At 41.0% G+C, this 26,322-nt stretch overlaps 1 protein-coding gene across 1 annotated transcript in view; it reads left to right on the top strand.

Annotated features, from left to right (window-relative positions):
• The first annotated feature begins 513 nt into the window (after nucleotides 1–513).
• Nucleotides 514–26,322, top strand: part of march9 (membrane-associated ring finger (C3HC4) 9) — a 43,634-nt gene continuing 17,825 nt past the window's right edge. Inside the window, exon 1 of the mRNA XM_041799950.1 lies at nucleotides 514–2,019. Within this exon, the coding sequence (XP_041655884.1) occupies nucleotides 1,675–2,019 (345 nt within the window). The 5' untranslated portion in view covers nucleotides 514–1,674. The remainder of the gene's footprint in view (nucleotides 2,020–26,322) is intronic.

Raw genomic sequence — 26,322 nt, 5'->3', positions numbered from 1 at the left:
AACATTCCTACACAATGGTATTTCAAAATCTTTGTTTATGTTCTACTGAGATTTGCACACTATTGCTTTCTGTTTATATGGTGCCCCAACTTTTATGGAAATGGGGTTGTATTCGGGCCATTCTGCACCATGGTGTGTTTTGGAGGTTATCAATGAGAGTAGCTGGGACTAAGAGACCTTAAATTTCTCTGTTATCAGAATAAAAGGCTTGCTGGTCCTAAAAGTGGATGTTTAAGGCACAGCAGAGACCACACCACCAGCACATAGACATAGACGGGATTAGCAGAGAGGGGGCTCAGGTCGTCTTTGTACTTCGCGGGCTCCCAGTGCATGTGGCCGCAGAGAAGACGTCAGCAGAGGGAGATCAGCACCCTGGACAGCGGCGGCTGGTCAATAATAAAGCCAGCAGAGCTCCCTCCCTGCCCAGCTGCCTGGAGCACGGAGAGAGCTACATCTCGGGCTGAAAACGACCGGAGGAGGAACAATAACGACGTGTTTACGGGATGACAGCTTTATTCTTCTTCTGCTCCCTATTCCGGAAGTAGCTGCTGCGTTGGTTCAATCTCCAAGCCGACCATTTCGAGGAGGAAAATCAGCGCCAGCAGTATCATCACCACCATCTATCTGATCCAATAATCAATGCCATTACTGCTGTGTAATTGCTCTCGGATGCGAAGACATCTCCATGCGTCTTCCTCGTTTTTTTCCCTCCTCTCCTTAATTAGAAAAATCGCACGGTGCCTTCATCCCCCTGCCTCTCTTTGACATTTCAGCGTTGCCTGCTGTATTTTTGGCTTTGCGATGAAATGCTGATGGACATCGAGCGAGGATGGGAAACATGGGGCTCTCGGGTGTTTTTGTGCTGCCGTGCTGCCTTCTAGGCTCCTGAAAATGCAAATGAAAAGGATTGTGTTGTTGATCTCGACGTGGATTGTCGTGTCGGTGAATGGCTCGTGGATGGAGATTTACAGAAAGGAGATGAAATAGAGGGGAAAAAAAGGAGAGAGAAGGAGAGGAGGGAGAGAAAAAAATGGACCATGATCTGAGGCTTGAGATGCTCCAGTGAGGGACAATAAGACACGTTTTCTAATCAGATCTGATCAAACTTCCTTTTCAGCTTGAATTTTGGATTATGATTCTTGACAAGAGTCCCAGATGTGACTGTATGGATGGCATGTCGTTGTATTTTACATCCCATCATCTCCTCTTTCCTGCCTCTGTGCTTCTCTCTCTTCCACTCGTCCACTCTCTCGCAGTCTTCTGCTTTGGGTAGCAAAACATGTAGGCTATTTTTTTCCCCCTCTTTTTGCTGCAAGCCCACAGTGCAATCAGAGAATAACAAGGAAGACAATGGACCGTGGAAATGACGCGAAAAGGGGACAAGGTGTAGTGGATTTTTTGGGGTAGGGTGGAAGATGCATCTGAGTTGTTTGAGTAATGAATATTGAAAGAGTGAGTCGGCCAGCTGAAAGGGAAAATCTTTCATCCGCATTGGCTTAGACACATGCCATCAGTGGAGCTCGAGCCTTTATTTCGAGCTGGTAATCATGGAGGTACACTGAAAGCACTGGATCTGTGACTATAATAATAATAATAATAATAATAATAGTAATAATAATAATAGGAGGATTAAAGGCATCACAAGTTGATTATTGATTCCACTTTGGCTGAAACATGTTCAAGTATCGGATCCGCATGTTTTTCAATGAACTGAAAGTCCTGGTGTTTATGCGATCCGATTCGAGACAGTCCGGCTCAGACACAGATAGACACAGGTCCAACACCACCACCACCATGCGAGGTCTGGGGATGGGCGGCTGCGGCTGGCCCCCGTTCGTCGACTGCCATTCCCGGGACGACGAGGAGGAGTACTACGGCAGCGACCCGCGGCCCCGGAGCCTGGCTTTTGAGGACAAGGAGCCCAAGCTGCAAGTGGGCCTGGACGCCGTGTCTCTGGCCAGCACCGCCAGCAGCCTGCGGACCCCCCAGTGCCGGATCTGCTTCCAAGGCCCAGAGCAGGTAGACATGCAGCAGAGAGAATGGTTCCTAATGCAGACAGACAGAGAGAGAGAGAGAGAGAGAGACAGGCTGTTTATGTGCTGCTGTGGGGAGCCTTTTATTTTAACCATGCATGATTTGATCCAGGTCAGCTGGATTCTTTTTTTTAGGAATATTTTAAAACAAACCACAGTGGGCTCCTCTATTGTAATCTGCCATTTTGATTTTTTGTTATACAGCAAATCACAAAGGGTCTCTGGAGCTACTACAACCATCCTGTCCTACATCTCTCTCTCTCTTTCTTCCACCCACCTTCCCCTCAACTGCCTCCTCTGAAAAAAACAATCCAGCATGAAGCCTAGGTTGCTCTGATTTAAAAATAGTCAGATCAATGGTGTTTATTGGCCAAAGAAATCACTAATTTGACCATTATTTCCTATAACATCTCTGTCTTTGTCTTTATATTCTTAATTAAGAAGCAGGAGTCTTTGAAAACCATGGATATTTGTGTAAACAACACTAAAGAAATCTAGAATAAAGCCTGGTAGCTCTCATTTATAAACATTAGAGGTACAATGGAACATGATATTATTCAATATAATAGGCTTTGTCATATTTAAAAGACAAAAATTCACAAATTTGGTCATTGTTTTCTTTATAATCCCCAATCCCATCTTTCTATTGTTGATTTAGAGACATATTCCTGTGAAATGATGATTGTTTGTGAACACAAAGAAAGAGTAGGATGAAGCCAAAGTTGCTTTCTTTAAACATATCAGAGATATAACACGGTACTATACTGAAGGATACAAAACAAAATTATACAAAACAACGCTACGATATGATATGATAATGCCATACATTGTTATGGTTATGACACGACAATACGAAACTGTATGATATGATACGTTACGATACATTAAGTTACGATATGATATGATACGATACGAAATGATATGGTATGATACGTTACGATACATTAAGTTAGGATACAATAGATATGATACGATATATGATACGATAAGAAATGTTACCTTAAAATACGATACAATACGTTACGATATAATGCATTACGATACATTAAGTTACAATACAATACGATATGATATGATATATGATATGATATGAAATGTTACCTTAAAATACAATACAATACAATACGAAATGAAATGATATGCTACGATACATTAAGTTATGATACGATATAATACGATACGTTATGATATATTACGATACGATACATTATAATACGATATGAAATTATATGTACCGATACGTTACAATGTGATATGTCATGATATGATACTTTATGATACATTATGTTACGATACAAAACAAAACATTGCTATACTTTATGATCATAGACTATAGAAAGAATTTAAAACAAACAGCCTGCCCACTAAGCGCGACTTCCTGTCAACCGGCTAGCTAGCATTCTGGTTGACAAAACAGAGCCTCTGCCTGCCAAGCTATCTGTCAATCAAATGAGATGCGCCAATCAGCTTTCATCCTTAATATAATCCAAACGATAGTGGTACAAAAAAAATCACCCTCGTACAGTGGGAGCACAATAAGACAGTAGTTAATGAGACACGTTGGGTGTTTTGAACCAGGCTGTAAACCAGTTGTATGTAGCCTAGGTTTCTCTGATTCCAAAAATATTAATGATGTGATAGGATAATCTTATGGTATCTTTAAGTAAAAAAACAAACAAACAATTATTGCTCAAACCTTTCCTCATATTGTCAATTTAGAGAAAAAAATCCTATGAGGCTGATTATTTTTGTCAAAATAAGACCAGTAAGATCTAGGATGGAGTTTAGATGGCTCCAACTGTAAAATAATAGGAGCACAATAGAACACAAAAAGGAAACAATATATACTGTACAATATGATACAATAAGGTAGAATCAGATACAGTACAGTACTTTCAAAATGAAATGACACAATACGATGTGATGTGATACAATTCCATACAATATAATTCAATACAAAATGATACAATACAGTAGGATTCAATTCGATTCGATACAATATAAAAACAATACGCTACTATAAGCTACAATGTGCTACAATACATCATGATTTAATTTGGTTAGAAACAATATGTTGCTATACAATACAACATGATACGATACAATACGATGCAATGTTGTACAATAAGGAAATAAGATACAATAAAGTACTGTATGATACGATACAGTAAGAAACAATAGCATACAATACAATACAATTAGGCAGAATCAGATGCAGTACAATACTTTTTAATACAAAATGACAATACGATGTGAAATGATATGATTCCATATGATACAATAGGATACGGCACAATTCAGTACAAACAATACAATAACCTTGCATAGCAGATGGAGTCGCCTGTTTCCATGTTTCTCACTGGCGAATCCATCTCGCAAAGCTCCCGTCTGAACCGTTTGGGCCCAGTTAGAAAGTGACAGGATCAATCAGCGACAAGGGGCAGTGCTTTCTGGCACGGCGCAGTCGTGATGTGAGCAAGCAACAACAAGAGACCGGTGCAATTATGAATGAAGAGATTAGTGCAGATGCTGCTAAAGAGCCAGTTCCATCAGAACTTGACGACATTTCTGCGTTAGAAGAACAAATAACAGCGGTTAGTTGTTTTCTTTTCAAAAACAACAAATTTGTGTACTGACATGTCTACAGTCACCGTGGTTCGTGTTACACGGTTCCCTATGGAGTTTACTCCACGGTAGGGGCGCAGCTCCTCCTACGTCATGTGTTTTGTTGCTCTGATTGGCCCGTAAAGATGTGACAGACAGAACGTTCATCCAATAACCCTCCAAGTTTTTTTTCAAAGGCTCTGCCCTTTCTCAAACGCTGTGTATGAGTGGTTTTCCAGATGGACTGGTTAACAGGTCAACAATACAATACAATAAGCTACAATACAATACAATACAATACGATACGATTCTTTAGGATACAATCCGATACCATAGCATGCCCCACCATACCTTACCATACCCTATTAAACAATATAATATATGGTATGACGCCACACGATATACTTTATATTTAGAAAGAGAAAAAAAATTGCCAATTTGTCCATCCTTTCTCCTTAAATCTCTCCAGATATTCTTAATTTTAATGCAGCTCTTGAAATGATGATTGTCTACGTTAACTTGGATGAAGCCAAGAGTGAAAAATACAAGAGGTATGATACAATATTTTACCATACATTATAATATGACACGATAGGATACAACAAGGCCTGATGTGATAGAGTGCTATATGAAAATGGTCCATCCTTTTATTTTAATCTTCACACCTATTTCTTACTCTTTATACAGACACAATCCCAGTGAAATGACGATTATTTGTCTAAATAACACAAAATAACTTTTTGGAGAAAGCCTAGGTGGCTCCTACTGAATGATGTTAGAGCTACACTGTTAACACTGTATCATATTCATAAGACAATAAACACCACTAACACAGCCATTTCTGTAACATTGCCACACCTATCTTTATATTCTTGATTTTGAAATATTCATGTGAAAGTAAGGTTTGTCTAGATATTTTTAAAAACACTGGGATGAGGCCTTGGGTGCTCTGGTTTAAAATGATTACAGGTACAATCTCATACCATTTTATGTGTTATAAGATCTGGTTTACTTTATGATATTTTGGTCTTATGAGTACGATCTCTGCATCGATTCCTGTTTCCCTAAGTCAGAGACAAAGGAGAGAGTAAGTACATTTGCTGTAAACTCCATGAGGCGTAGGTTATTAAATTAGTCCTATCTGAGGTATTTATAAGCCAAATAATCATTATGTTTTGCAGCCTCTCCTGTGTTTGACATGATCGCTTATAGTCTTTATTTTTGGACATATTCCTGTGAAAGTGAGGGTTGCTATGACCCAGGCTTCAACTTAGATGTTTTTCTTAGCCAAACAAAGTCATTCATAAGCCACACAATCAGAGATTTTACCCATTCTCTTCTCTTGATTCCCCGATCATTTGAGATGACCCCTCATATTCTTAATATAGAGCCATATTCCTGTGAAAATGATGATTGTTTGTCTAAATAACACTGAGATAATCAGCGGGGGGAGAGGCAGCAGTTCCCACACATCTGAAACCGGGCCAGCATAGCAACAAAGAAAGTTAGCCAATTAGGTCTGCAGGATGACAAATAGAGTGAGAGGGACTGAATATGCATGACTCACAATCGTTCTGTTAATGTGTAAATCAACTGTCCCCCGTCTGCGCGTGTCACACCGCAGGATGATCAACTATTGATCTGGTGACGATCATGGTTCTCGACCAGACGACGGTGTCTGTGACGCTGGAGAAATTAATTTGTCATCCCTCCTCTTTGTTTGGTTTGGTTCTGTTTCTGTCGGTCTTCCACTCCGTCTGGAGCTTCAGCTTCCCCAAGCCCAAACAAAACAATAAGTCGTTCCTGTCTTTGGTCCATGGCCAAATGTCGATCTGACCAGATGTGCAGAAACCTGCGCCGCCTGGCTCAGCAGGTAGTCCTGGAGCCTGAGATAATTAGAAACACTGTAAATCCTGTAGGAGCACAGATGGATATTACCATTTAGTCACTTCCCTAAGATAGGCGTATAGTGCTATTACAGCCCATGTGCTAATTTATGACATCCGCCTTGGAGTTGGTATTGTGAGCCATAGTAAACCAGAGAGCTATGGGACAGGATATAAACCAGCTCAGGGTAAGACTTTCCAAAAAAAAAAAGGGACACAAAAATGCCTTAGATACTGGGTAAAAAAAAAAAAGAAACAAAGAGCAAGTTAACTGGGGAATGAAGGGGGAATTTACTGCTAGTTAAAGGGAAAATTAACCCCCACCTGACAGTTAGGGCCCACGTCTAGACAACCTCTTAGTATTTATGTTCTATATACTGTAAGTTCTCAGGGGTGGTCAACATTCTCATTGTAAGAGCAAGATCTACCAACCAGAGCCTTGGCTGTGACACTCTAGGATTATGGGTAGTGTAGTTCTTATCCCTGAGATTTTGAATAAACTGAAGTTCAGTCAGGAACACTTTGTCAAGAAACACACATGACGTGTGGTCTTTTCTTTATTAGCGGTTATGTCACTGATAAAGTCTGGGGCAGGATAAAGGAGTAGCTGGGGTGGAGGAGGGCTGTGAAAATAGGCTTGCAGAGGGAGCAGCAAAGCGTAGTCGGGCGAGAGCAAGAGTTTCAATACGCTTAGAATGAATTAGCTTGCAGTCATCTGGTGAGAGCTTGTGTGAGATCAGCTGATTTCAGTTATATAGCAGCGCTTGACTCTGTGGCCTGCCTGAACTAATGCTATGAACTTGATTTACTGTAAAATGTAAGGGGCTATTTTGTATAGATATGTTTTTGGTTTTCCTATAAATTTTAGCTTTATCTTAGGTGTGCCTTGGGTAAAAAAAAGATTGAAACCACTGCTCTACAGCACTGATCCTCCAGCCTAGAGTCTGGGACCCCTAGAGGGGGGGGACCAGAAATCTCAGGGGGTGCACGGCTCTGTTTACTTTTGGGTTGTCAAAGTTAATTTGTACATTCTGACTAAAATCATAAATAACTTGTCAAATAGTTTGTGCAAAGATCTTTTGGTAGGTTTAACTTTGTTAATTGTTTTTGACAGCAGTGTGACTTTGAGTCATGTGAGGGCTCAGCTTTCATGGGATACAGGTGGGGATGCTCTGAAGTAAAAAAGGTTGGAAACCTCTGTTTTATAGGCCAGTGTACTGTTGTTTCTCATTCACAGAGTTTATTGTAATTCTGCTTTAAATAGTTGGGATATTTAGGCCTAGTCTGGATTAGAAATGTGCACCGAGACTACTGGGGCTGCACGGCGGTGCAGGGGTTAGCGCTGTTGCCTCACAGCAAGAAGGTTCCTGGTTCGCTTCCTGGTCAGGGCCCTTCTGTGCAGAGTTTGCATGTTCTCCCCGTGCATGTGTGGGTTCTCTCCGGGTACTCCGAATTCCTCCCACCACCAAAAACATGCTCATTAGGTTAATTGGTGACTCTAAATTGGCCGTAGGTGTGAATATGAGCGTGCCTGGTGGTCTGTCTCTATGTGTCAGCTCTGCGATTGACTGGCAACCAATCCAGGGTGTACCCTGCCTCTCGCCCAATGACAGCGGGGATAGGCTCCACCCCCCGCGACCCAGAACAGGGTAAGTGGTATAGAAAATGAATGGATGGACCATGACTACCCTCTATGGCAGGGGTGTCAAACTCAAGGCCTGGGGGCCAAATCCAGCCCATGGAACAGTTAAATCTGGCCCACAAGATGATCTCATATTTCTGTTATAACTGGCCCATCAGTATGAGGTCTGCAGAAGTATAAAAATGTAAACTTACCCTTGATTTAAGATATCTTGTTAAGTCATACAATCTGAAAAAACAAGGAGTAAAATAGTTAGAAAAAAAGTCAGGAATATGGGAAAAGAAATTAATTTATATTTTAATTTCACATTTTCAATTTTGCATGTCACAATTTGGACTCAAACTTAGGATTCTGACTTTTCTTTCGTACTTTGAGCATTTCAACTCAAAATTTTGAGTTGGGCCATATCGGGCCCCCACATCTTCTCATCCGGCCCCAAAAAGATCATTAAAGTCAGAAAATGTTCCATTCAGGGTATCTTGTTTTCTTTAAATCCCTGCAGCTAATAATACAACCTTTACAACATTTCAGTATCTGTTGTACAGGAAGCCACCTGTCAGCCAGTAATAAGGGAACATGACGCATGATAAACTTATACTCATTGGTCCATTCTTGATTAAAGCTGCAGTTTTCTGCTTCAACTCTCTGCTTTAGAATCTTAGAGAGGGTTTGTCGCTGACCTGGCACGCCAGATGGATTTGTTTCACACATCCATCTGGTAAACCACTTATAAACAGCGTTTGGGAAAGGGCAGAGCCTTTGAAAAAAAAGACTTGCAGGGTGATTGGATGAATGTTCTGTCTATCACATCTTTACAGGCCAATCAGAGCAACAAAACATGTGACGTAGCTGCTACTGAGGAGTAAACTTCATATAGAGCTGCATAACGCAAACCATGGCGACTGTAGACATGTCAGTGCATGACTGTTGTTGTTTTTGAAAAGAAAACAACTCACTGCTGTTCTTTGTTCTTCTTTAATGAAGAACTGTCATCAAGTTCTGATGGAACTGGCTCTTTAGCAGCATCTGCACTAATCTCTTCATTCATAATTGCACCGGTCTCTTGTTGCTGTTTGCTTACGTCACGACTCCGCCGCGCCTGAAAGTACTGCCCCTTGTCACTGATTGGTCCTTTCACTTTCTAACTGGGCCCAAATGGTTCAGACGGGAGCTTTGCAAGATGGATTGGCCAGTGAGAAACATGGAAACGGGCGAATCCATCTGCTTTGCAAGGTTAATTTGTGGCTGTATTAGAATCAAAACACAAGGCTGGCTTTCTGCATGTGTTTTTTTTTCTAGTCATGACTTGGTATCTCAGCGTCAAACCCAGGATGGAGATCATAACAGCCCAAGTAATAACTGGCCAAAATATCTCAGTCGCCACCTTGTGGCCAGCTGTAGCAAAAGCAATCAGGACTGATTTCACTAATGAAGTGTTAAACTGAATGCATTTAAAGGAAAATGAACATATTTTAACAAAAATAAGTTAATTAGACCAAAATATTTATTCAGTTTACCTTGTTGGAGAGTCTGGCCCCCACAGCATCTGTCAAGGAAAAAGCCATCTCTTTGACTTATATCCCTTACATGGCACTGTAGAAATGTGCAAGATGCAAAAATCCAACATGGCAGAGTCCATGGAGGAGATCTACCTATGTGTGAACAAAGGGCTTATTCTCAGTTCATGAAAATATAACAATTTTATAAATTCAGGTGATTAAACTCTTGATTGGATAGGCTGACTATAGAGATTATACATGCATCTGAAAACGATATTTTTGTTCTGCTAAATCCTAATAGGTTTTTACAGCCCTGCTGTCAGCTGGTCATCTTTCTTGGTTGTTTCTAGTAAGAAACATTACTAAATCTTTATGTTTGTTACTTATTTTGAGTCCTGTACTGTGAATTGGAGCATCATACTGAGGAGTAGTTCACATCACCTTTCACCAGTTTTAATATGGAGGTTAACAAGCTCTCAGCTGCTCATTCCTCACCTGCTAACTCTGACAGATCTTATTGCTAAGTGTTTCCCGATCCAGGCTTGTTTTGGATGCAAAGTCATTTCATGCTACAGACCAGGATCAACCCCACGCTGCCGTCGTGCCCACTCTAACATCCTCCGTTAATAAAAGGTTGATGTTTTTTGGGCTCCGGGCTCTCCGGCAAGGTGACTCATCGTGCAACATGGCTCTGAGCTGCCTCTTTTAGCTACAGACAAAGAGCAAGCAAACAAAGCACTATGGGAAAACCCTGAGACTACACCACATCAGCGCCTCGCTCTGAAACGAGCTGATTCCTTCGCCTCCTCAGCTCTCAGTTTTTCCAGCTTGTGCTAAAGTGACTTCTGCCTCCTTGGGTGCAGAGTCGGAGGGGGAGCTCACGTTTGCCATTTTATTGTTATTTCATTATTCAGGCAGGTCACAACAGGGGCCGGGATCATGTCGCTGTCAGTGGGCCAATTACCTGCACACATAATCACCTCGCTCTGTGGGCTGCATGGAGCATGAGTCCTTATTAACTGTCTGTCAAAGCCGTCACTTTGGTTCAGCGGCTGGGATGTGACTCCACTTAGCGCTGTTTTGATTCTCAGAAGTGTTAGCAGAGCCTGCTGGAGGGGCCGGCAGTGCCAGCTTTGCATGGGCATGTTAGAGTGAGAGGGTGGAGGAGTGAGCGGTGGCGGTGGCGGTGGTGCTGATCACCCCACCCCCCCTCCATCCTGCCCTTTTCACTTGTGGTGCCCAACAGCGTGTCTCCACAGTGACACACAGTCTGGAGCTCAAAGGGGCGACTTCGACACCGAAATTTGAGTCTAAAGGTTACAGCTGAGGAGGAACACCATTTTCTTAGTCATAGCAGTGACACACCAAATTAACACCTTCATGCTCTGTGAAGTGGCCGTCAGGGACAAGCCCACGCCAGATCATGCGAGCGGGGAGAGTGTGTGAGTTTGTGTTTGTGTGTCTGGTGAGCAAGCTCTTTGTTGGAAAGGCTTACTTGTTTTTGAGAGCTAAATATATTTTTGTTCCTGTCAACAGAACAAAAACAAACAAAAAAATAAAAAAAGGCCAAAACCAGCGATGAATTAATCCAACTAATGAGTATCAGTGCATGCAAACCTGCTCGATCTGGTTAAAGAGGCACTCAAGCATTGTCTGCTGTGTGCAGCAATCAACATGAAACATCCGATCGTGCCTTCAACATCCACTGAAACTTACTGGGCTGCAGTGTGACATGATATGATGGAGGTTTGGTACCCTAATGTAGTGGTTCTCAACCTTGGGGTCAGGACCCCCACAGACACTGAGAGGGGGTCACCAGATGCCTCAAAATGACTAAGAAAATTTTTTTCTAATTACACTGTTGCCACTTTACACCAATTTTACCTAATGTTAACCCTTTTTCGTTGCTTTTTAACAACAATTTTGCCAACTTTAGCAAATTTTTGCCACTTAAAACCCATTTTCTGTCAATTTTAAACCCTTTCCACCATTTTTTTCTGCAGTTTTTGCCTTCTACATCAATTTCGCCACTCTCTCCCATTTGTGCCTATGTTGACCCATTATTGCCACCATGATACACTTTTTGCACCCCTTTTATTGCCAATTTTAACCACAGTTAACGCAATTTTGCCAGATTACATCAATATTTCATCCCATTCCACCCAATTTTCACCAAGGTTTTGCTTTTTAAAGCCATTTCAGCCAAGTTTTAATCTCCTCTGACCACTTTTTATGCCTGTTTTTGCCACTTTAACCCATTTTATGTTTTTAAACAAAAGTTTTCATTTTTAAGAAGGTTATTTAGTACACAAATGAAAAAATAAAGATATTTGTTTCTTTGATTGGAGTGGTCAAATATAAAATATGGTTTTCTCAGCTTAACTTCACAATGGACCATGATTTGCTGACCTCCATGGGCCCCCAGTTTGGCTAGGTCCCAGAAACCTCCCCCTTTATCCCCCATTATGGGCAGCCTTGTCTGCACATGAATGTTCTTGATTTTGCATAGCTGTGCGGGGTCCCCAGTCTCTGGCACCTTAATTTTAGGGGTCAAGGGCTGAAAAGGTTGAGAACCACTGCCCCTAATGGACAGAAGAACTCTTTACTGTTTGGGCTAAGGTAGTGACCTTAATGATCAATAGCACTGAAATAATCAAAACTTAAACTTTATCTGTTCTCCTGGAGACAAATAAATACATCAAACTGCACAAAAACATTGTCAACATTTCAGTACCAAAATAAAGCTAAATATTTTTCTGTAATTTAGACTGTTTACAGGAGTTGCTGCAATGTTTAATGGTAAAAAACATTAGAATATTGTCTGTGCACTACAGAGAAACTTACAGTCTTGGGGCAGACACACTAAAGAATAGGGATATTTTTTCGTGGGGTGTGAAGCTGTGCAAATAGCTGAAAAGAGGCAAGGTGGAACGTGAACTGCACACAAACTGCTCAGCTGAGCAAACAGCCCCCTGTCCCATTTACATGCATGTAAACTGCTCCCCTCATATGCAATAAGCCGCATTAAAAATTGCAACTAAGGTCTTGCCTGAACAGAGACTAAAATATATATATATTTCTGTTTTGCTTTGAAAAGTTTTTCGTAAACACGGCACAGTTTCGAGAAGTATCTGCATAAGCACAAAACCACTTAAAACAACTGTAGGCATTTAACGCTGTAACGCTGCCACAGAAATGCACCAAAAACAGAGCAGTGTTGATTTCACTGACTAAAACTATGAATAAAAAATGTTCGTCGACATCCTTTTTCCATGAAAAAGACTAAACTGAGACTAACAAAAACAGATGTTTGATGACTAAAACTGACTTAAGGTAACTTTAGTTTTCCTCTACATGACTAAAAGTAGACTAACATGTAATTTAGTTTTCGTCAAACATTCAAAATCCATGATTTTCTCCACTGAAGGTAAATCTGTCAAAATACAATGCATCTGTAGCTATTCTGCCCCTCAACTATAGAAAGCAGGGACCCCAGGTCAGTCAGGGTGTACAGAACACACTACCATGATTTGGTGCCAGATTTAGGCAAGAGAATAAATGCATGGACAGAAAGTTAAGACTAAAATGTGAGGACTTTATATGGACTAAAACTAGACTTAAACTTTTAAAATGTCTAAAATGTGACTAAAACTAAAATGTGTTTAATCTTAAGACTAAGACTGAGAATAAAACTAAAAATAGGTGTAAAAATGAACAGAAAACAGAAAAGACTGTGAAGCAAGCGCACCCAAAACTTTCTCCCGGCTGTTTCTGTGGTTGCACTCTGTGATGGATCTAATAGCATGTGGCGTACGCTGTTCTCCATGACCATTTGTTGCTCCCGGTGGTGGTAGAGGAGTGCATGACGTGGACACAACCCTGTAATCTGCCATGTTGTTGTAAGCCGGGCTCACGAATGCTGGTTGAGTGGGCTAACCTCCAATTTCCACATACAGCGAACATGCCGTGAACTGCCGGTGAATCATACTGCGGAGCACATGACTCCCTCTCTAGTACATCAGAGCATTTCCACAGCCGGCGCTCCGGACCGGCAGCGGTGCGTGCCTGGACACTTCGCTCTGCTTCGTTTGAGATACGCTGCAGGTATTTTCAGCGCCGGCCGCTGCCAAACTGCGTCAGAAAGTTCCAGAAGAGGAAGTCACAAGTGTATATCTGGTTCTTTCAAAATAAAACACAATGCATGGACTCCCGGTCGCAATTCATCGCTAGTCTATATCAACATTATGTCTCATCCTGCAGCGACAGCAATGGGTCACCGAGAGGTCAGTGGGTCACAGAGCTTCGATGGCACCACTGATGAGGAAAAGTTAACTTTTGGGGATATTTAACCTAAGAGTTTTACATACAACCACATCCTTTAAGCTAACATTAACCTTTTAACTTCCTAATGTACTCACCCAATGATATCATGGACTTATACTGGAAAGGATGATAAATTAAGCCCAAAGGTAAAATAGTCTGCTGTTGACATACTGTTACTGCGTGAACTCGCAGTTCTCCCGTGATCGCTTCCTGCTGATCAGAGCTGTGCGCCACGGCGCAGCACTCTAGACTCACTTCAGGTGGGTGAGGTCGCTCGCCTTTGGTCGGACCAAACCCGTGGCGCTTTGGTGCGCGGCTCAGTCATCCTATGTGGAAATTGCGGGTAATTGTTTTAGGAAAGATGTGTTTGGTTGTCCACACAGAGACAACCCAGGCGGGGTATACATATTTGTTCACTCTGGGACCTGGTTCCAAAAAGTAGCATTTTCAGGCTCCCAAAGCTCCGGTTCCGTGTGGATGAAACGCTGATACAATAAGATACTATTGCATGTAGATGGCCCCTAATTCATAATGGCAAGTGCTAACTGCCACAAGCAGTAAAAGTGGACACCAAATGAAACCAGGTATTAAACTGGCACTATCTATTCCTCTCTCTCTGCCTCCTCTCGCCTTAAGCCAGTTTTACTGTGTATCCTAAGAGGACCTTTTTCACAACAATGCGCTCTGAAACCATGTTTAAAAAAAATCTATTATATTATTAACCAGGTTATCCATGTGTGCCCCCATGTCCTATTAGGAGTAAATACATTATTTTGTTTAGAAAGCTGACTGAGAGCTGAAGCATTTGTGGAGCAGTGGTGAATCTGAAATGTTATTTTTATATTTTACAGAAGGAGATCAAGCCTCTGAACAGCACAAGCCATAGTTATATTTCTACAGAATGCTAACAGAGAAAGAAAACCCAGAGAGGAGCAAACTGTCTTTAAGTAACATTACAGCTCCAGAACACTGACCAACAGCTGACAGTGATCCTGGTGTAGAAACATGAACTAGCTAATGTTAGCTCAGACATTTCTGGTTTTAGTGATGTTATCACCAAAACTTTGTTTAAATTGATATTTGAGTTTTTCTGCAGTTTACAGATGATGTAAATGTGTCCTTTTGAAGAGATGGAGATTAAAATGCCTTGTTCTGGAAGCTTTGAATGCTAAAGAAAAACTTGTGGCTTATTAATCTCCTGCATACAGTTTTGTACTTTGCAATCATGCCCAGTTCCTCTGAGTACTGAGATTTTGAGATAAATTTAACTGTTTAATCTATGCTAGAAGAGAGTAATTCCCTGCTGCTTTTATATATACAACCATAAACATCCATGCTGTGCTTCAAAGAGCGTCTTTGAAGGCAGAATTCTGTAGAAATGTAGGTCAGGATTTTTCAGGTCCCTTTTCTGACATCCAGCAGCACAATATGCCATTTTCTTCATTGTACCAAAGGTCTGGTCTGCTCCTCCGTGTTTCACTTGGTCCTGCTGTTTATTTGTCTCTTCATGTGAGTACAACTGCTGTGACGTAGTCGTGACGTCTGCTCCAGATAGGTCTGTTTAAACAAATTTTTGCGTATGAATACTGAATACGCAGACGGGGGCATGACTGCGGTATTTGAAGTGTTCTGCTTCTGCTTGAAGTCTGTTTGTGAGCTGGACTGACTGATCTGAGCTACACAAGAAAAAAAACATCTATATGGAGCAAAGAGCAAGGATGCATCGGTGAAAATTCAGTCACAGAGAGTGGCAGTTTTTTTCAGAATCAGGACTGGGTTTGTGCAAAGCACGTTTACTCCTGCAAGGAAGTAGAGGTGTTTTTTTTTGTGCTAAAACTGTAAACACAAAAGTAGGATAAAGAAGTAAACACCTATAAAACAGCAATACTTAAATTCTCAAGGAAATGTGGATACTGGTTAAGAGAGATCCATTGTAGCTGTCGCCTCCCTTGTTCCAAGTCCAAGTCTGGCCAGTAAAGAAGAAATCCTTGCCCAGATACAGGCTGATCCATTAAATGCTGTTATCAAAATTCGTATAGATAAAGTTCATTCATTCAAAATGTAAACTCCCAGTACGTGACTTTAATTTTGGTCCCAGTGAGCTACAAAAGTATTGTCAGTGTCTCTGGCAAATGAAAAAGCCCGAAACATGCCATCAGACGCACTTCCAGTTACTCCCATTATTTTCTATGAACAAACCCACACTGGTGGCGGTGAGACTTCGTGATCCTGGCAAGGGTGGACGTGGCGGGCAGAGCGTTTTGTCTGTTACGGCTGCTGTAGAAGCGGCTCTGTTTGAGGGCACAGAAACAGAAATTTAGCGCCATCTTTTCTTTGAGGTGTAGAATAAGTGGTAGGCCTTGGCTGCTGGTGAAATACCACTGCCCCTGTCATTTTTTTACTCTTACCCAGTGGTGCAGGGAAGCGAGCCTTGAGCAAGCTTTCAGCTCTGGTATCAAGCACTTCGCCATGCTGTGGCTGGTTGGGAGTTTGACCGTCGACACTCTGTTGTTGGTGTCTGCTAGGGACGGCAACTGAGAAGCATCATATGACACGACACTCTGGAGGCGGTGTGTTTTTGAGTTTACGACCTGCAAAAGACATTTTTAGTCTGCTGAAAGCAGATTGGAGCCAGACTCAGAGAGTGAATGTTTGCTGTAGTAATGCTACAGATCCTATCTAAAAATGTTGGTATTAATAAATGGCATCAAGGAAGGGACCACTTACTGGGCAGTTTAGAGGCCCAACCATTTCTGTAGGCAGGCCTTAATATCATTGAGAGCATACTCTCCTTTATAGTAATAGGAGAACAAGTATTATTGCACAAAAAACACTAGGGCTGCACAGAGCTGTTGCCTCACAGTGAGAAGGTCCTTGGTTTGCTTCCCGGTCAGGGTTTTCCTGTCCGGGTACCCCAGCTTCCTCCCACCACCAAAGACATGATTGGTGACTCTAAATTAAATTGGCTGTATGTGTGTGTGTGAGTGTGCCTGGTTGTCTGTCTCTATGTGTGATTGACTGGCAACCAGGCCAGGGTGTACCTCACCTCTTGCCCAGTGACTGCTGGGAAAGGCTGCAGCCCCTCCCCCCGACCCCCAAGGCATAGGAGGTATAGAAATTGGATGACTGGAAAAACAACACAAAACTGAAGAAACAAAAACTTGAATAATTCCAAGAAACAGAAAAAAAAGTCCGTTATCACCAGCCAGCAGCCTTAGAAGTAGTGAGTATTGATTACATAAGAATCAAATGTACCTTATTTAAATGTATTGTGAAGCGATGGTCTCCTTAAAGGAAAATGAAGTCAATCTGGGTTTGTTGCTCTCAGCTCTGTGTTCACATCAACAGGATCACGCTTCCATCTGCTTCTTTATATTTTGCTCAAAGGCTCAAACAAGTTTAACATTATTCAAGGAACACCTCTCTGACCAACTGTTAGCACACCCACGGCGCGTAGGAAGAGTGAAGGCCCCGCCCACTCAGGCACACTGTGTCTGTGAGTATTATGATGGAGGGTTGACACAAGAAAACAACCAGAGAATCAACAGACTTTGCAAATTGAAGTAAAACTTTCCATGGCCTAAAAAACATGTAACAACCAAATAATTCAAAGAGGGGCAGTGGATTTATGAAGGTAGTGGTTGGCGGAAGTATGAAGAAGGCCTGTATGGAGAATTCAGGTCTGAAAATCTGCTCTGAAAGTTGCATAGTGAGCCTTTAGTTTGGACATTTCACCAACTGAGGTGGGCAGTTTGCTGTCATAGTTATTATTATAGTAGCTGGGCATTAGTAACTTCATACGCTGATGACACTACTCTATAAAAAAGAAGTATGTGAAATACAGACCTGCCAAATGGATTCTAAACAGATGTGCCATCACATTAAATTAAACATTATTCCACTAAATGTTGCTCTTTGTGTTGTGCTAATCTCCCTGAACGTGGATGGAAGAGAAAAAATTGACAAAAGAATGCAACGCAGGATAGTTGGAATGGTCAACTTCCACACAAATTCAGGCTGTCCTGCAGACTCAGGGTGCAAAACTGTGAGCTCGGTCCATACGTCATCATCTGAATGAGATGAAGCGCCTTGGCAGGAGAACGAGGAGAACCCCACTGCTGACAATGAGACATAAAAAAGCCAGACTGGAGTTTGCAAAAATGTACCTGAGTAAGCCTCAATCCTTCTGGGAGAACATTTTGTGGACAGATTAGACTAAGGTAGAGCTTTTTGGAAAAGCACGTCATTCTACTGTTTACAGAATGAGGCCTATAAAGAAAAGACCACAGTACCTACAGTCAAACATGGTGGAGGTTCAAAGATGTTTTGGGGTTATTTTGCTGCCTCTGGCACTGGGTGCCTTGACTGTGTGCAAGGAATCATGAAATCTGGAGACTACCAAAAGATTTTGGGCCGCAATGTAGGGCCTAGTGTCAGAAAGCTGGGTCTGCGTCAGAGGTCATGGGTGTTCCAGCAGGACAATGACCCCAAACATACCTCAAAAAGCACCAAGAAATGGTCGGAGACAAAGCGCTGGAGAGTTCTGAAGTGGCCAGCAATGAGTCCAGATCTAAATCCCATTGAACACCTATGGAGAGATCTCAAAACTGCTGTTGCAAGAAGGCACCCTTTAAATCTGAGAGACCTGGAGCAGTTTGAGGTGTAAGAAGCTTGTTGATGGTTATAGGAAGTGATTGGTTTCGGTTAATTTTTCCCAAGGGTGTGCACCCAAATATTAAGTTGAGGGTGCCAACAATTTTGTCCGGCCCATTTTTTGAGTTTTGTGTAAAATTATGTCAATTTTGTCTTTTTTCTTCTGTTTTTGTGTTGTTCCAATGCACATAAAGACAATAAACACATGTAAACCAAAAACATTCGTAATTGCAACAATTTCTGGGAGAAATAGTGTATTTTCTGGAAAAATTCCAGAGGTGCCAATATTTTGGTCCATGACTGTAGATGAGTCAAAAACTGGACCTTCATTCTGAGCAAGGCCTGAGAACCAGGCTATCAGACCAGCATAGAATATTCACTCAACACAAAATATGTATTAATCCTCAGCTGAAAGTAGTTCCCCATAAATGCCTGATATCCTCACATTAGAGCATTGTTTGTAAAGTGAAACTGAAGCCCCAGTGTTTAAAGAAAATATTCAGCCTTTTAAGAAATGAAACTATTCCTTAGTGACTTCCAACAGAAACGGCATCATTCATTTTCATTTTAAAGGATTAGTAACAAAAACAGACAAACCGTTCTTACCCTGTTAAATCTGGAGCTTTACTGTAAAGGTGATGTCGCTTCACTGTTTTGCTCAAACACAGTGAAACTCCACAAGTTTTTTTGAGCGTGTGCACATCCTGCCTTGTCCAGAACTGACCTTTCATGTCTCTTTCTCTGTTTCTTACTAAGCGTGTTGCCTTCAGGTGCACACATTGACTCTCAAATGTGAAAAACCTGCACATTGCAAAGTGAAATAGAAAGGCAAAGACTCCACCAAGGCCAATGGCCTACTCTTTTTACTGTGAACATCTGAAGCCTCGTCAAAACTCTCCTTACTTCAAACATCGCTTTTCTGGGTTTTAAAAATGAAGTGGAACTAGAAACTTGTTTATGCTGCATTTTCTACGTCTAAAGTATATTCAATTTTTCTGAAAGGCACAGAATGTAAAATCTGCTGCCAGAGGCTCTCAATCGAAGCAATAACCAAAGCTGGAGAGTAGATGCATGTACATGATGTGTGATGCAGTTAAGTATGATGAGCGTCTTTTGTTGTTGGTCTACAGTTTTAGGTTTAAGAGTCTACTTTTCTAGCTGAAAAAGTTTGTGTGCCATGTTCTAAATTTAGCCTCTTGTTTTGTGCAGCTTGATTGTGTGAGTCTATATTGTACCGTTTTGCTTTGATAACCATTAAAATCCCATCAGTTTATTGTTGCTTGGATGTGTGACTTGAAAACCCTCTAAGGCTGACAGCACAGCTTTTAAAAACATGGGAGCCAGGAGATGTAAAGGCAGTTTAAACCCGTTTTTAAAGTAAAGAATCCTCAGAGCACACACTATGGTTCAGCCCGACCATGCGACCACAAACCTGCTGGGATTCCACACACGAGAGCTGTCACAGAAACTGTGACTGGAGGAGAAAAGAAGACAGTCATCAGCTGGCTTAACTAATGTGATGTGGGATGAAGTTAAGGATCTTGTGGTGAAGGGATGAAGGTATGGTCAAGAGATGACAGATAAGAGTTGAAGGATAAAGGGATGAAGGTAAGGGTCTAAGGGTCTAAAGAGTGAGAGATAAAGGTATGGTTAAAAGGATGAAGTTTAGGGGATTTGGGACAAAGGCATGAAAGGACAAGGTAATGGGTCAAGGGATAAAAAGATGACAGAAAGGATCATGAGACTAAGTAATGAAGCTGAAGATGGCGGAATGAAGGGGTTAAGGGATAAAGAGACAAAGGTAAACTTTAAGGGATGAAGGGTTGAAAGTATAATGAGATGAAGGCAGGGGTTAAAGCATAAAGAGATTAGGGAAGGAGTTAAAGAATGAAGAGATGAAGGTAGGAGTTAAGGGATGAAGAGACTAGAGAAGGAGTTAAGGGATGAAGACATGAAAGTAGGGGTTAAGGGATGAAGGTAAGGGTTAAGGGAGGACAGGATAAAGGTAGGGGTTCAGGGATGAAGAGATGAAGGTGGGGTAAAGGGATGAAGGTATGATGGTAAGAGTGGTTGAATGAAGAGATGAATAGATGAAGGACGGTGGGATGAAGGTAGGGGTTAAAGGGATGGGGGTAGGGGTCAAGGGATTAAGGGAGGGTTTAGAGATGAAGAGATGAAGGTAAGAGGCGCTGAATGGATACAGGTATTGGCCAAAGGATGCTAGGGAGAAGGTAGGGGTATGAAAGGTTGAAGGGATATCATTAGGGGGTAAAGGACAAAAGGGATTATGGATGAAAGTAAGGATGGAGAGATTTTAAGGACTAAGGGATGAAGAGAAAAAGGTAGGGGTCATGGGATGGAGGGAGGGGACAAAGTTAAGGATTGAAAGATGAAGAGATTCAGGTAAGGGGTTGAGGGATGAGGGGTCCAAGTGATGAAGACATGATGGCTGGAGCCAAACCAAGGACTGTGGTTCAAATGTTTGGAGAAGCTGAAGGAACCAGTGGGGTGGAGATTCACTTTGTGTCTTTAAAGTAATAGAAAGAGCCCCTGGTGGTTAGAGAAGAATGGAGACAAATGGGAAATCCTGGAAGAAAGGGTCTTTATTCCTAAACCAAGTTTATAAAAGCTCATTTTTAGATATTTGAAGCTAAAAATAAGGCCTGAATTGCTCATAATTGATTAAAATGATGTAAATGGATTGTCTTGAAATCCCCTTGACCCAAAGGCAAATATTTTTACTTTTAACAGTCAATTCAGGGCTACATTTTGCTTCTTAAAAAAGGATTTTTATGCACACTTGTTTAATGATTTTGGGTTACATTAGGCATAATGAGAATTTATTGTGAAGAAAGTGAATGAGAACCCTTTTTGCAGTGTAAATCAGCTTTCTCTGCACTGAGAGTGCTGACCTCATTTTACAGAACATTTTTTCAGTAGTGAGCTTCAGAAGGTGGATTTCCTGAAGCGTTTCTTTGGTGGTACACAGTTGGATTTACCTGAAGGCCACTACATATTTGGTCCTAATTAGATTCTCCTACATACCAAAAACCTAAAATTTGACTTATGTGCATCCTGAGATCTCTGCAGGCCAATCGATATTGGTGGGAATCAAAAACACTCCCTCGGAGCTTGAGTCATGTGAACCTTGTTTCATGTAGTATTCAGGTTGTACACAGGAACTCAACCGTGAGTTTTTGAATATAAATTAATGATATTACTCAATGTGATGACTGGACGCATATGCAAAGAGAATCCCTTTGGGTACCTACTGTGTGATTCAAAAAATGTGGGCTCTCTTATTCATCATTTATGGAGCAGCTCCAAAACGTGCTGCTCTTCATTTTAGCTTCAGATGAGACATAAAATTGTCCATCATCATATCCTACCATATCTGGTTTTGTTTAAAAATCCTAATGCCAGCTTTTAAAGGTCTTTGTTTATGTCTTGTTTAGCTGATCATGACATTAACATTCACATCAGAGCCTAAATAACACACACACGTAAACACACACTCGTCTCCCTGCTGCTTGACATTTAAGAGATGTTTGCTTTCATATGCTTTTTATTTAGTTTCTCATATACTTCTGACCTTCTCTGTGTTATCTTTATAATGTCAGCAGGCAAGTTATTTTAAAGTTTATGAGTAGCATGTGGCTCATCTGCCAAATCCAATTTTTTAAGCAGTGGGACACTTGAAGTCTTTTTATTATAAAAGGGAAGGTCAAACGAGCCAGATGGGGAACGGCAGAGTGCAGACGGACAGAATAAAAACCCTCCAAGCATTATTTGTGTCAGCGAACTTCTCTGGTGCATAAACCTGTATTGATTAAACAGGTAATTATCTGGCAGTGTACTGTAAACCCATTCTGATCATATATCTGAGACACCATTTGTAAACTTAATACTCTATTCAAGTGCTGAGGTGACTTCATTTGGAAATCTGCACACAGACCCAAACAAGCAGGCATCAGCTTGTTTTAATCTGCTTTTCATTTAACTCTCCGCCTATTTTGGAGTCAACATGGAAAAGAAAATCAGTATTTTAAGGAACTTTTTCTGCCTGGACAGCAAAAGGGGGGCATCTTTCTATATAAACACTTCTCTTCCATTGTAATCTGTGTAGTGCACATTTTGTACACGGAAAGTAGAGATAGCTTTGAAATGTCAGTATGCACCTTATTCATAGCCCACTGTGAATTCCTGGAGTGTCATCTAGTATCCTCTGTCGTTGGTGTGTTCTCTGTGGTAACAAGTCACTAATCCTGAGTGGTTTTGAGATTTAAAAAAAAAGTATTAATCCTCTGTTACACATATAACAGGGTCATGTAATCATTCATCTGCCGTCTGCTCTCGAGGAATGACTGAAAATTATGTAGAGACTAGAAAAGCACTCAGAGTGCACAGACCTCCGCCATTAGCCCTATCTCCCAATAGTGAAGAGTCCTTTAAAAACATTCCTGGATCCAGACGGTGATCCGGATCACTCCCAAAATCTTATTTGCTGATTACTCCCTCCCCAGTGGGGTGGAGACACGGTGAGGCAAAGATTGGCTTTGCTACATGTGAAAGCCATGGCAGAGGGTGAATATTCCTCTATTCCTCCCAGCATTGTGGGTATTCTCGCTACAATTCGCTGTCTTTCTCTCTATTATGCTCCAACTCATCTCCTTGACTGGGCGTACGTCTTTCAAACTCTATAAACTCCAAAACTTTGGATAAGTTACTCATTTCCGCCATCTCCTGGTGTAAAGTGGTAACAGCGCAGCCCTATCTCCCAATTGTACAGAATCCTTTAAAAAAATCCTGGATCCAGACGGTGATCCAGATCACTCCCAAAATCTAATCAGTTCTTCCATTTCTGACATTTTCTGAAAATTTCATGAAAATCCGTCCATGACTATTTGAGTTATGTTGCTGTTAGGTACATGGAGGAGGAGCTCCAAGGAAAAATGGTTGGGAGACACTGATCTAGTCTATATTTTTCTTAATAGTTCTTACTGTTTTTCTTGTAAAGAGCCCTTAGAAGTGAAGACTGACCACTCATCTCTGTGAACATATTAATCTACAGCTAGAAGCTTCCTGTACACTCTCCTCTGTCTGTATTCCACTTTTCAGGTATGCTGCTGGTTATCATCAGGGTTTTGTTTTGAACAGCATTATGCTGAAATAAAAATATTTTATGATTTTTTAGAGGTGTATTTCAGGGGAAAAGACTGTAAGATAGCTCTTAACCAGATTTGTAGGCTGCATTTGTTTATTTGTGAATGAATCTTTTACCCTTCTTCTAAAGCTTAATGAGAAGACTGAGGCTTATTTCAAAGCTGTCAGTCAGCTGATATAATTACATCTAGCCTAGTCTACAGAATCACACTATCTGTGCCTTTTGCTAAGACAGGACGTCTCCAACTCTTCATTCCACCTACTTAAAAGCAAGCTTATAATGAACAGATATATATTCCTTAAGTTTGTCTAAAAAAAGAGTATTGCCTATCATTTAAGCCATTCAAGGTGTTATTTGTTGGAATATCTCTTGCTTGGTTGTTATTTTCCAGGAGTTCTGTGCAAGAAAAAGTGATGCACTGAAGCAGTTTTTAATACTGAATTAGATTGTTGCATCTAAAGTGATGGGAATACATGCCAGTTCATATGATAGTTCATTTATCACCTTTCAAAGTTGCAAACACAATCCATTTTTTCCATTGTTGTCAGTGTAAAAGCATGTTTTCAATGCCAGCTATCTATCCAGTCAGTCTTTGTTGGAGGTATGGGCAGGAACCACCTCCACATTTATGCTTTTTTTGCTGACTGCCAGCAACACCTTTATCAGGTCTTAATTTTTCTGCATTGAAAAGTGAGCAGAAATGTTCCCCAGATAAATTGTTAAGAAAGAACAGTCAATCTCAGCTCCACAGTTGATTCTGATTGCTTGTATCCTGCCTATAAAGTTGAATTACTTGGTACAGAATAGTGATGTTGAAAATAATCATTTCCACAATGCGTCACGATTCTGCATCGATGCCGAAAGATGCTGCATGTGTCTCTTCTCGCTGCAGCTGGACCTACCGTAAATACTTAAATAATGTTCAGCTTCTTTTCTAAACTCCAATCAAATCCTTTGTTGTGAGCGCGCTGGCGAGTCTACCCAGAAATTCTCTGTGAAGCATGGAGGTAAGAGTGAGTCAGAGGAATTAGAAAACAAGACAGCAAAAACAGAATAAGCTTTGTGCAGTAATACAGTAAATGGAGTATGTATTGGATTGGTCATAATGCATCGCTGTATAAAATGGTATGAAAATGTTGGCCTGATAATCATCATCTAATGGTGGCACAAGTCAAGATGCACAGCCATAGCACAGAAACAGTTATATGAAATTTACTTTAACTCCAGTAGTCGTTGGTTTAGGTCGTGTTTCTGCACTGAAACACCCTCATTGTTGGCTGTTTTTGGCCCCAGACTCTTTCAGTTGAAAAAAGTTAAACTTTTGAAGCAACGCCATGCTTGTCAGTGTCACTTCTCTCTCAGTGACCAATCAAAATTAAGAAGGTGTGGGACTTTTATCAGCTTTGTCAGTGGGAGAGGAAATGCTGATGAACTTGACTTTTTTGAGGATTCACGGTTGACACTTGCTGCAAATGCCAGAAAATGATGTCCAAATATTAACGCTGGGCGATATGGTTCAGATTTTTTCACATCAAACTCGATTTACAATATTTATTGGGTTTTTTTGTTTGTTTGTTTTGTTTTTTTAATGAAAAAGAAACTACTTGAACAGGCATTTTTTATTTTTATCAACAAATTGTAACAAAATTGAACTGAATGTTCCTTTAAAGGTCAAAGTGAGAGCTGTAAACTTGTCTTTTAAAGTGTATTTACATGAACACTCAGCCTCTGAAAGTTTTTATCTGCTTAAGAAACACACAAAGTAATTCTAACGTCTCTTCATGGTCTATGCGAGTAAACAAGACCATCAGAGGAATATAAATGCTGGCCAGCAGACCAAAACTACTTCTAATTTCAAATTCTACTAAAAGCATTCAGAGTGAATATGACTATTAAACTGAGCAGGGCGTTGTTTGAGAACACTGTGGCTTCACATGAGTGATATGTGAGAAAGAAATAACATTTTCTTTACAGGGTTGCCAGAATAAACATAAAATTAAAGCTTCTTACTAGGGATGTTCCGATACCATTTTTTCCTTCCCCATACAATTCTGATACTAAAGGTGTTGGGTGTCAGCCCTTACTGAGTATTGATCTGACACCAGTGTGAACTTTCTGGACTGACTGTGCAGACTAGCAAATTATTATAGACCTATGTTTGACTCAGAACATGGCTCAACAAATAGAATCATAATGTACAGCATCTCTGTGACGCCAAAGTTGTTTTTCTGCTGATTATTGAGTTTTACTAACCTTGCAAAACAGATGGATATGCCTGTTTCTGTGCTTCTCATTGGCGAATCCATCTCGCAAAGCTCCCATCTGAACCATTTGGGCCCGGTTAGAAAGTGACAGGACCAATCAGCAACGAGGGGCAGTACTTTCAGGCACAGCAGAGTTGTGACATAAAGAAGCAGCAACAAGAGGCCAGTGCAGTTATGGCAGAAGAGCTTAGCGTGGATGCCGCTAAAGCGCCAGTTTTATCAGAACTTGATGACATTTCTGCATTAAAAGAAGA

The sequence above is a fragment of the Cheilinus undulatus genome, linkage group 11, assembly GCF_018320785.1.
Source record: "Cheilinus undulatus linkage group 11, ASM1832078v1, whole genome shotgun sequence".
Classification (NCBI taxonomy): Eukaryota; Metazoa; Chordata; class Actinopteri; order Labriformes; family Labridae; genus Cheilinus; species Cheilinus undulatus.
This window is presented reverse-complemented; position numbering and strand designations above follow the sequence as displayed.